Genomic DNA, 12,480 nt, shown 5'->3' on the forward strand with positions numbered 1-12,480 from the left:
AATCTGAGTCAGCTGCCTCAGATCATAGTGAAAGTGATGATGAGAATTGTGATAATAGGGCAATCTTAGAAATACAGCTGCTTACGCAGTATGTGGCTGCTAACGATAATGCGAATTAATTAAATCAAATTACAGAGAATAACGATCAGCCTATCACTGCTGATAACATTCCCATTCTAGCTGTTGACATCAAACTAATAAGTGGGTGCAAATGTAGGGAATTATGCGCTAGTTTTATGTCATCTGAACAATTAAGCCTCATTAGAACTGTATATCAAGGATTGCCGAAGGAAACATTGGATATGGTTGCGTTGGGACAAATTGCCACTAGCATAACAAACAAACCTCTCCAATGTGCTACAATAAATCTTTGCAGCGTACTCGTGCTACACTGTGTGAGTGTTAAACTACATAAAAAGAGCTCTAGATTGAATAGTCACTTGATGAGTTGGGTTGATATTTTCGCATCACATATTTTCCGCATCGTTGACCTTACCACGACCTTCTGTATAGGTGGACAATTCTGAATACACATCCAGCTCTTTGTTAAGTTGTTGGACTGTCATTAAATGCAGTCATAGCAATATAGCTTGATGAGAATTGTCCAGTTTGAAGCATACCCTTTTAATGAATACATCCAGGACGGTGAGCTTTTAGCCACATATATTGTTAACCTTACCATGACCTTTGGGATGTCAACCGTCAATCGAATTGGAATAAAAATGCAACGATCATCTGTTTCAAGGTTTTATTGTGAAGAATGCCGGGTTTCATCAATATAGGTTGAGATTAAGTGGTTGGTTGCTATGGCGTTTTGATTTGTAAGAAAATACCATGATTTACAGTTCATGAATCACCAACTTTATTCTGATTAAACTCAAAACAACAGTTTTAGTTTATCATGAGACCTTCTCTACTAAATCTTGTCTAACCTGGGTATAAATAATCCAATTTGAAAAAATTTAAAATGCATTAAAATCCTCAGAATTTGCTGATTTTAAATCTTTAAATAACTCAAAAATGTGGTTTTAGTACAATTGTACATTCTGACTGCCTGGGTCACATATGTTATCAGCCAGAATAAAATGGACAACCCCTCTCAGGTGAGTCTAGGCCATGCGACAATAGGTGAGAATGTCATAACAAGCCTGTCGGGCACCTAGTTTTAACTATTTTGATACCTTTGGATACAGGTGAGAATGACAAAAAATGCATTGCAATGAGCCTCCTGTATCCATTATATAAAATATTCAATTATGACAGGCAACACAAGGTGGAGATAAATCCTGAATATCTTTTACTGTTTACATAAGAACTAAGGCAAATGTAGCAATATTGAAGTAATATTCAGTATTAACATAGTTCAGCAGTATAAATGCCAAGTTTTTATACATGTGGCCTAAAAATAGTAAAAATTCATTCTCACAAAACTATTCAGGGCGACATGAGTAAATAAAGTAATAGGTTTCCACAAGTATTGTGATTTGCATGGAGAAGCAAGTCGGGCTCCTAATTTTAACCATTTCAATTTTTTCAGGATACAAGTCAAAATGACTAAAATGCATTTCCATAAGCCTACTGTATCTATTGAGTTGAATTATTAAAATATTCAACTATGACAGGCAACACAAGGGGGAGATAAATCCTGAATGTCTTTCACTGTTTACATGGGAACTAACGCAAATGTAGCAATATTGAAGTAATATTCAGTATTAACATGACTCACCGGTATAAATGCCAAGTTTTTATACATGTGGCCTAAAAATTGTAAAAGTTCATTTTCACAAAACTATTCAGGGCGACATGAGTAAATAAAGTAATAGGTTTCCACAAGTATTGTGATTTGCATGGAGAAGCAAGTCGGGCACCTAATTTTAACCATTACAATTTTTTCAGGATACAAGTCAAAATGACTAAAATGCATTTCCATAAGCCTACTGTATCTATTGAGTTGAATTATTAAAATATTCAACTATGACAGGCAACACAAGGGGGAGATAAATCCTGAATATCTTTCACTGTTTACATGGGAACTAACGCACATGTAGCAATATTGAAGTAATATTCAGTATTAACAAGGCTCACCGGTATAAATACCAAGTTTTTATACACGTGGCCTAAAAATTGTAAAAGTTCATTTTCACAAAACTATTCAGGGCGACATGAGTAAATAAAGTAATAGGTTTCCACAAGTATTGTGATTTGCATGGAGAAGCAAGTCGGGCACCTAATTTTAACCATTTCAATTTTTTCAGAATACAAGTCAAAATGACTAAAATGCATTTCCATAAGCCTACTGTATCTATTGAGTTGAATTATTAAAATAATCAACTATGACAGGCAACACAAGGGGGAGATAAATCCTGAATATCTTTCACTGTTTACATGGGAACTAACGCAAATGTAGCAATATTGAAGTAATATTCAGTATTAACAAGGCTCACCGGTATAAATACCAAGTTTTTAGACATGTGGGACAAGAATTGTAGAAATTCGTTATTAATAGATAAATATTATCTATCTACTCTGGAGTTGTCTATTCATACCTGCAGGTGTTCGCACCAGTGAGACAGCCATGACACTTTCAGCCATCACTGCCTTACCAAAAAAGCAGTGATTTACAAAACTGTTCTGGACCACATCAGTGCACATCCTAAGGCTTCGAAAACTTTATGATGGTTTGTATGGACTAAGCAGGTGAGCAAGTTGCATAAATCAACCTGATTGGACAACAGGTTAGAATTGTGTTAGAATGTTGTGGTTATGTGTAGGGGGTCTCTGTGATCACTTTTATTGAACATAATTATAAGATTACACAAAGGATCACAACAAAGCTGTGTAGGGAACTCCACTCAAGAGTAAGCAAGATTCCGTTCTATTCTATTTCTTCTTCCTATTGTTACCAATCCTCAAATAGAATAATGCAAGCCGGGTAGTTTGATCTGATGAATTGATTATTGCAACAAAGTGTTATTTTCTGTTGATTATTAATTGATATATTATATTACTATTACATTACATATTTTTATATTATACAACTTTGTGGTAAAAAGTAAAGAATGTCTGTGTATGTGGATGCTTGCTGGTGGCAGATAGGAGTTGCTGGTCATGTTGACTGGACATGTTCCTGCAAAAGAAGGAAAAACGGTAAAGAAATGCTGTCTGAAGTGACAAAACAAGATGTGCATTAGTTACCCAGTAAAAACACATGGCTATATGATGATTCAGCTGGAGAGGCGATACTCTTTTCGGCTGATGTCCTTGCAACTAACTTGTATGATATGAATGCATTGCGTGACAAAAATCGGGCGACCTATAGCCATGAATGGGGTGCAGATTTGACTCCATGATTGTGGCGATCTTTATCAATGATTAGGTAAACAATAAGACTTTCAGCAAAGCACTTTTTGCTTGTGTAACTGGCTAAACTCACCTTATAGTTTAGCAGTGCCAAAGTTTGTTTGTGATTTCTAGAGGGCTCCCAGGTATTACTTCTGCAACAAAATAAAATTGAGATGATTATTAGTCTGATCAGCTGGTGGGTTTTAAGATGCTACATGTTTCCGCTCTTAACATAAGGTCATTGTGCTTTGTTGCAGCAATGACTAAATAAATAAATGACAACTCAATACAGCATCAATTGCTCTATTGTTGATAATCCTGATTTTTGTATACTCTGCTAAATTGTTATTTTCATCGTATTGACTGGCTGAAGCTGAGTCATGACTAAAAGCATGGATTTTAGTCATGACTCAGCCCATGAATATTCGCCCCTAATAGACATTCGGCTGACGCGACTTACTGTGATGAATAATGTTTCCACTTGACCAGGTACAGTGTTCTACCATTCTTGTCCTGAAAAAGATTCAGAAACAAATTATGAGAATCGAAAAGTGAAAGAGAGAAGAGGGGAGGGGCAGAAAATCTATGTCAAACATATTGTAACATGTGGTAGTGAATGTAGTCCACGCATGACCAGAGGTTGAAACTTTTTGAACACAAAATATCAATTTGCATTCCAAATATGTGTCAAGTTGTCTTTTCTCGACAGTAACATTACCCATTGCTGACACAAAAAATTGATCAAATTTGCACCTATCTAATAAAACAGTGCCATAAGATATTGAACGTCATTTAAAAATAATACACATACATTACCGAGTACACCATTTCAGGTATTTGTAATGATCATACCCAATTAATTAACCAATTTAGTCCTTTTAGGCAATTTTTTGCCAAAGGATAGATCCCCAGGATTATAGATGTTTATTGGCATGAGAAGACAAAAAATTACCATGATTTGGACCTTGGTATACTTCAATGTGTACTCTAAAACACTGGAAAAATGCCTTTGACTGTTCATCAACTTACCAACTTTTCACTCAATATCTCTTCTGCATCTGAGTCAGAATTGTTTGGGTTGATATACTCTGCTGGAGTAGTATTTCCTATACAACAAAGAAAAACCATATCTTTGGTGAAAAAAGACGCAATGATTGAGCTGCTAGCAACCAGTACATATCACAGCATGTTAGCGCAACAAGTAATTTGTACAAGCGAAAAGCCCATCCCGAATCAGACCTGAAATCAACCATGGTTAGCTGAAGAAAGCAAATTATTTGATCATGTACTGCCACCCTGTGGGCTGTTGGCATGTCGTGATTATGACAAAGCTGCTAGTGAGTGAGGCAAACGCAAGCTGTGTTGTGGTTATTTGGCTGCCAATTAACATACAAACATGTCAAATTATGACATGTTAAACAAAATGGTAACAAAATCACGACACCAGGTTGTTATAACTGATAGTATTGCAGGGTTGTTTTGTGAATTCCACTATAGGCAAAAAAAGACACCACCCATGGGCAGCAAAAACTCTTTTTATTCTTTTCTTTTCTTCCCCTCCCACCTCTCCTCGCATGAAGAGTGGTGAGGGAAGGAAAGAAGAGAATAACAAGAGTTTTTGCTGCCTATGCACCACACAGAAGAAAAATTTTACCTGCATAGCAGCCATCCTCTCTAAGAGAAAATAAAATAGCAAAATAGTCAATTTCATCATGGTCATAGCGCATTACTGTACAATTGATAAGAGATTCAACACAACGACAATGAAAAATGAAACAGCATTTTCTACTTACTAGAGCGCTGCTTATTCGGCCTTTTTCTCTGCTTACACTGGAAAATAACAGTACTGATGTCAATGGCATTCAGAAATTATGGGTACTTTAAATTTGAGTAAAGGTCAATTGCAAAGTAAATATCTCATGGCGTAGACAAACATATCAGCAATGAAATTGCTTGACTGAGGTTCAACAAAATTAGACAGTGAGAAATGAGCTATGGCTTTACTTACTTTGTGTGTCTGTGTGTGCCATGCTTTGTTAGCACACCTTTTCTACAACAAACGATATTGAACATTTCATTGCTGGGTCTGTATTAGTTTTTCTGAACTGTTTGTCTATCTTATATGTCATAATTTGTATGAAAAAAGATGACCAAACAATGGGAAGCAATTCATATGCATTGTTTCTCTAAAGATCTCGTATTATTTAAAATTTTGGTTTCTTTTGGGACGAAATATTAGGAATACTATACTTACAGCCTTTGTAGGTGTTGGTGTGGTTGAGGAAGTAGTAGTAGTAGCTGATCTGGGAGCAGAGGTAAAAGGTAATGTAGGAGCAGATGATGTGTGAGCAGATGTAGAAGATAATGTGGGAGCAAATGTGGAAGGTAATGTGGGAACAGATGTAGAAGGTAATGTGGGAACAGATGTGGAAGGTAATGTGGGAGCAGATGTGGAAGGTAATGTGGGAACAGATGTAGAAGGTAATGTGGGAACAGATGTAGAAGATAATGTGGGAGTAGATGTGGAAGGTAATGTGGGAACAGATGTAGAAGGTAATGTGGGAACAGATGTAGAAGGTAATGTGGGAGCAGATGTGGAAGGTAATGTGGGAGCAGATGTGGAAGGCAATGTGGGAACAGATGTAGAAGGTAATGTGGGAACAGATGTAGAAGGTAATGTGGGAACAGATGTAGAAGGTAATGTGGGAGCAGATTTAGAAGTAGCAAATGTGGAAGCTGATGTAGTAGCTGATGTGGAAGCAGATGTGGGGTTATACGGTTTATAGGTCCTTTGCACATAGTCTTCTGCAACAAAACAATCACATAGGGGAGTAGGATGTAATATAAAACAGGCAATTAAGTTCTGCTGTACATTGAAAAGACCAAGGGAACTTACTACATCTTGTCATATCATTGAACGCTTCTTTGATGACTGACACAATTTCAGTCTGGTGGCATCCTTCCTCGATAATAGTAGACAAGGTACCTTTGCCTGAAGGTTTGAATACCAGGCATAAAACAGATAAACCTGCACCGTGGGCGTGGGCAGCCTGTAAAAATGAACATAAACAATATTATAAGAGTGTATGATACATTCGTTCATACCATGAATTACAACAACAACATGAAAAGCAAATCTTCTGCTAGCTGATAATATACCATTGCACTAGACGTGAGCTGGTTCAGATTTGTTGAGCTTGGAGAATTTGCACTATTTTCTCAGTTATTTGGATGCTAGGTATTCCTAAAATAACTCTTTTGCATGGGTTGTTGTCTTATTCATTTCATCTACTAAGGAAAGCTGTCCTATACTCAGTTGGGCTTGTGCAACTATTACTGGCATGTTAAGCTTCAGGGGACCAATCAATAGTGTTGTAGTCACCGCCATCACAAGGCTTCAAAACCAATATTACAAGTGATTTTTCACATTAACCACGTTTGTATCTGAATCTACTATACTTCGATATCTGCATACTTTCGGGCATTTTCAATGTAAACAAAACTTGAATTGCAGCCGCAAAAGTAAGTTGTTTTAAAGTTGAGCCTGAGCGTATTTAAAGCTTTCTATTTACACAATTTGGCATGTCAGTCTTATAACTTGACGTAAAGCAAAATATATTTTACTTCACTCACAGCACGCTCCAGTGCATCCACATAGTATTTTGTGGTCTTCTTCCCAGCCCAGCCCTCCTCCCGCCTTTTCTTAAGTGTAGACATCCTTGTCTGTGCCTTCAAATCACGGAAGATGATAGCTGTGAAAACAATAAATGGGTACAGATAAAACTATCGCATACAGAATAAAACTTTGACATTTTGACATTGATGGATAATCTGGCACTGCAAAGCATACGAAACCAACATCGCATTTCCACATGGGGTGGAGTTCTGATGATCTAAAGCTGTTATGGAGAACAGTGAGATTTAGGCAAAACAAGAAAAGAGTTCAATGCTAAAAGACCATGCAAAGCAATCACGACTATTAGTATTAACGCAGAAGCTTTTAAATGATGATTGTTTTAGACTTACGACATGCGCTACACTTTGTGGCATTGATGGCATTAATGGCCCCACACTGGCACTTCATCTTGACAACTAAAAATAAATGCAAAACGGAAAATTTAAGGACAGCTTACTTTGATTTTGATGTGACTGGGTGCTTTGCCTGTGAATCATAACAAATTATTATAAATATTGCAGAATTAAAAGGGCAGCGGGCTCACTGTTTTACAACAAATAGACAAACTTACCACATGCATTACATTTATTTTTAGATACATTTCCTGTGCTACCGCAAATGCTACAACTCCTTTCCATAATGCTGCAAGCTAAAACACAGACAAAAGAACATCAGACAATAAAATATGAGGTGGTGGTAGCGTGATACCAGTAATATAAGTAATAACAAGGAGACGCCCCAACAGTCTGACCGCTTCCAGCATATAAAATGAGCTGTTAGATATGTTCATAAAACAAACAATAAAATGAAAAGACATATTATAGAGACTTTATTGCTTCAAGCCATATACAGTGAAACTCGGATAACTCGCCCTCGGATAGCTCGAACACATGGTTAACTCGAATGGATTTGTTTGGTCCGTTCCAACGCAATGATAAAATGCTTTAGATAACTCGACCTTAACTTTGTTAATTCGAACAGTTTTTTTGCCCAACGGCTACCGAGACGATTGTTATCGCTTTAGAATATCACTTTATTCTAAGCCATAGAGATAAACAACAACTTTTAGTAGTTCTTAGGCGTCATTATTACCACTATCGGCAAAATATTTTCGTTAACGACTTTTTTAAAGGTTTGCAAAAAATTAAATTTTACCAAACATCCGCTTGGGGATAGCCCTCCGCAAGCAAGGAGAAGCGTCACATCACCAAAAACAAACAAACGAATCTCAAGTAATAAGAGGAAAATATTTATACTTTCTGATAAAAATTGTTAAAACATTACATGAGAGGTCCCTTAACTTGAAACAAGCAATAAATGCTTTTGATTTATATATAGTTTGTATATGTACTGATAAATACAATAATACATGCACTTGTGAGTGTTCTCATAACTTGAACGCTCTGATAACTCTAACACTTTCTTTCGGTTCCGTGAATGTCGAGTTAGCCGAGTTTCACTGTATTAGATTTTTGTGCGTGGTTCACTGGTGATTCATGATAATAACTTTTTTTTTAATAAACTGAGCGCCGCTTCATATGGTACATGCCCAGCCTAGGAGCCTGGTCTCCAGTCTCAAGATGAAGTCGAAAAGTTGTAATGTTAAATATGTACCAATTGACGTACCGTCTAAGCAAAGAAATCAACACTTGAGTCACCTGGATCACTCTCGTTGTAAAGTTAAGGTATGGCTAAGTTCAAAATTTTAGATTACCAGCACAGCCGTAGTAGGTAGTGATTATGAATTTTCAACTACACATGACCTTCAGCAAAGATATTAAACACATATGTCCTGAATCGTTATTCAATGGTACAGCCATCTCGCTAAATCAGTTTATGGATAGGGTTAATTAAGCCTGCACCCAATCAATTCCCTTTATTTTGCTATACTTATGGGTACCTATGCTGGGTCTTTATAAGATGTGTAATTTCAGAAATGCATTACAACTGAATTGTGTTTGGATGTTTTTTTAATCAACAGGGTTTGAAAACTTGGCTGTGTGTAAGACTAATGAAGTTGCTAGATAGTTTTCACGGCCTTGAACTCTCCAAATTGTGTTTGCTGTGAGCTACCCTTTAACTGCTGCTCATGTACAAATTTAGCTATCGGCCTACTGCCAGCCTTTTACCGAAAATTGCCGATTTTTCTTCATGATATGTATACAATTTTTTCTTCAACTTCAAACTTATCTAGAACACTTTGTTATATATTTTATTTTGCTAACATGTTAACCAATAGTACTATGCAAAAAAATTCAATGTATCCACGCTTTGTGCATTGCTAAAGCTATGTGAAGCCACGATCGCTTCGAAGCTAAAACGATCCTCTAAAATGTTCCTTACTCTCCCAAAACTATTACGTTCACCATCATCAGAGTCAAGGATGCTATTTTAATTATCTGTGTCATCACGAAAAGCTGAATCTTAATTGGCTATGATGGCACCAACACAAATAATTTTCTGTTTTCTGGCTCGCGCGGTACTTAACAAAACGTACACAAAAATGTTCGTTTTTATGTTGGAAATTCACAAACAAAAAATTACAACTACTTCGTGATTTGAGGCTCACTTTATGGAGAAATCTTCGGACAACACTGTCAATACTATAAAAGTTAACACAATAAAAATACTATAACTGTAACAAATTAACAAATGGTACAGCACAGTTCGGACATTTTCTCATGACACGACCAAACTGCTCAAGTTCTTTTAGCGTATCATTAAGCCTAAATCTATGGTGCTTAGTAGTCTAGTTATCTAGCGTAGCGTTATGTTCAAGTTATTAGCGCTGAAGAATTGTCCAACGAAAGAATAATAAATTATTTCTCCGGAAAACGTGCGGTGTCCGAATACAACGGAGCACCTAACAAAAAAGTCTACGGGTCAGATTGGATGGACACGCCCACCACTATATCGACTAATATAGTCGTGCAGGTGAAGAATGTACAGCAATATTATAAGCGGGTTGTATTGTCGACGATATCAGTCGTATACGCGTAGCCTTTCACCACGACCACATACGCCGACCCGCGCCCACAACTCTATCGACTAATATAGTCGTACAGGTGAGGGATATACTGTGATATTTGGTCTTAACAAATCCGTTTTAGAATCATTCACAAGAGCTAAGCGGCACTCTGAATGTTCAGAGCTAATTTGTATGTTCTAGATCATAAACTGCAGCAGTTCATTTCTAAACTGTCATGAATATCATTGCAAGAAGATTACTGTCATACCTGCTACAAAAACCAGTGCTAGCATCAAGGAACTATTGAGCTGCAATGAAAAGCTAATCAATAACTACTTAGAAATACAATTTTTAACTAAACCATGTCAAGGGATCTATAAATGCATTATTATATTAATACATTAACAGCTTTTAAATTATGTTCTAGATCATAAACTGCAGCAGTTTATTTTTATTTGGGGAAGAAGATTTTTGTCATGAAATTGACTGTCACATCTGCTATAAAAGCAATGTAGGCAATAAGGAATTAGGTGAGCTACTATGACAAGCTAATCTATAACTAATAAGTACTATATATATAAGTAATATAAGCAAATTTCATCATATCGGCAGACCAAAAAAAACTAAATTTTACAACAAGGATAGAACCAGCATTTCGTATTAATTTATAATATAGAAATGCGAAACAATCTCAAAATAATAACATTATTATGTGAGTTAAATAAACATTAAAAAACTAACAGCTTTATTGCATCAAGTTGTACAAGCGTATTGATCTGTAAAATATAGAGGTTAAGACATTTATGCAGCATCAATGTAATTTTTACCTGTCTATAAAAAAAATTGTTAGAAATACTACTTGGTTTACTGTTTAAAACAAAAATTGTTCGAAATGACAGTTGTCATTGCTGGTCGACAACCTCAAGCCTAGAACATGCTGTATCATTTTGGTCATTCTTCTCTTGGGCTGTATCCGTTTCTCTCTTTACAAATGTTATTGTAGGATCCGTGGTGTGTGACTGAAAATATTCGCGGTCTTTATGACAGCAAAACAAAACTAATTCAGAAATAAATGCGGCAATGCTAAAAAGAGCTAATGCCGAACCAACATTTAGCACAAAAGTAACAAAGTCAAAGGCTCGTGCTATGGCATCCGTACGAAGAACAAAGAGGATGCCAAAAGCTTTGATAAGTTCACGTTTTTTAGTTCCATTTTCCTTAAAATAGTGAGCATAGTAAAAGTTGTATCCAGGAGATGCAGTAGTTCTGCGAAGGGTATCAAGGCGAGTGAATTTGTAAGTTGGTTTGCAGTGACTTTCATCACAATCATAGTTGCAATCCCATTTTACTGTTATGGATATAACTCCACCTCTGACCGCCATTTTCTTAAACGATTTTTCATCTTCATCATGATCCGCTTTTTGAGATTTTCTGTCGGCCATGCCAACAATAGTTTGAATTCGAAATATTGGGCAGTAGGAGTCTTTATCAGGGTCATAGCGACAGCCTTTGCTCAGCATATCATAAGTAACTGACTCAATAAGGTTACTTCTTCCTTTGTCAAAGTATGGAAAGTATACATGGTTCTTAATGAGCACTGTGAAGTTTTGAATGTAGTTTAATACAGATGTTGTCCCATTATTAGGCAAAGTTTCATCTTCAGAGGGACACCAAGCCTCCACTATGCAGTGTCCAGTGGTCTGGTTACATTTACCTACACTCATTCCATTAACTTTGTGATATGGCTCGCCTGCAGGACTGCAATCATCATCTGTTAGACACCTCATGATAGCGTCATGCTTGGATGAACACTGAGAATGAACTTGGTTGTCTGTTACGATGAAGTTGGTCATTACGAAGAATGAATTTGTTTGTTGTGATGCTGTTCGCAAGTCAGCAGAATCCCAGAGTCGTCTTTCCTTTGGTGTTAACTTGGAGCCACTGTACGCAATTCCCTTGAGTTTTGTAGTAAACGCTGAGATAGATTCTGTATCTCTGTATTGGTATTGCTGCCGGATTATGAAAATCCAAACGAGTATTGTACCGAATATAGCTGTCCTGGCTATCCAATTAATAGAGCCTACACACTTTGTTTCGAGACTAATCTTCTTTGTTGTCTTATAAGTGAATATGGCTGACACCGCCTTTGAAAAGAGTGGTGTGATGAACTTCATGGCTTGCTTCTGTGACACTGTGGTTTTAAAATATTATCTACAAATATTAGCAAGTATTATATAATCAGGATGACTGACCAAGATGAGTATTGTAGTATAACTTTAGACTTTTACTATTACTATTAGTAAATTTCTATACAGATACCTAGTAGTGACACACCCTCATGTGGCACTGCGATGTCATCAAGGAAACAGAACTGTTGCTGTCATTTATGTAGTGGTATTGCTTGGATGCAAAATGCGCATGTGACGTACCGTATTGGTGCCATAGAAGAGGCCTTAGCAATCACGGAAGCTGTATTTTGTGCATATGTCTATCT

At 36.6% G+C, this 12,480-nt stretch overlaps 2 protein-coding genes across 2 annotated transcripts; both read right to left on the reverse strand.

Annotated features, from left to right (window-relative positions):
* Nucleotides 1-467: 467 nt before the first annotated feature.
* LOC137401892 (mucin-2-like) lies at nucleotides 468-7,638 on the reverse strand. The gene is made up of 12 exons (XM_068088368.1): nucleotides 7,590-7,638; nucleotides 7,369-7,434; nucleotides 6,976-7,094; nucleotides 6,239-6,392; nucleotides 5,597-6,147; nucleotides 5,351-5,392; nucleotides 5,136-5,172; nucleotides 4,372-4,448; nucleotides 3,803-3,855; nucleotides 3,434-3,494; nucleotides 2,547-2,598; nucleotides 468-559 (listed from the first exon to the last, which is right to left on the reverse strand). Exons 2-12 carry the CDS (start codon nucleotides 7,424-7,426, stop codon nucleotides 468-470), a joined length of 1,296 nt encoding a protein of 431 aa, XP_067944469.1. The 5' UTR covers nucleotides 7,427-7,434; nucleotides 7,590-7,638.
* Nucleotides 7,639-10,888: 3,250 nt separating this feature from the next.
* LOC137401893 (P2X purinoceptor 4-like) lies at nucleotides 10,889-12,160 on the reverse strand. The gene has a single exon (XM_068088369.1). The coding sequence runs from the start codon at nucleotides 12,158-12,160 to the stop codon at nucleotides 10,889-10,891; it is 1,272 nt and encodes a 423-aa protein (XP_067944470.1).
* Between the last annotated feature and the right edge of the window lie 320 nt (nucleotides 12,161-12,480).

Source organism: Watersipora subatra, chromosome 8, assembly GCF_963576615.1.
Source record: "Watersipora subatra chromosome 8, tzWatSuba1.1, whole genome shotgun sequence".
NCBI classification, from domain to species: Eukaryota; Metazoa; Bryozoa; class Gymnolaemata; order Cheilostomatida; family Watersiporidae; genus Watersipora; species Watersipora subatra.

Coding starts and splice junctions, on each gene's coding strand:
- LOC137401892 (XM_068088368.1), bottom strand. CDS start 7,426: ATGAAGTGCCAGTGTGGGGCCATTAATGCCATCAATGCCACAAAGTGT. Junction 6,393..6,975: donor TGGATGCACTGGAGCGTGCT/GTGAGTGAAGTA, acceptor TCATTTTTACAG/GCTGCCCACGCCCACGGTGC. Junction 3,495..3,802: donor TGGAAACATTATTCATCACA/GTAAGTCGCGTC, acceptor ATTTTGTTGCAG/AAGTAATACCTGGGAGCCCT.
- LOC137401893 (XM_068088369.1), bottom strand. CDS start 12,160: ATGAAGTTCATCACACCACTCTTTTCAAAGGCGGTGTCAGCCATATTC.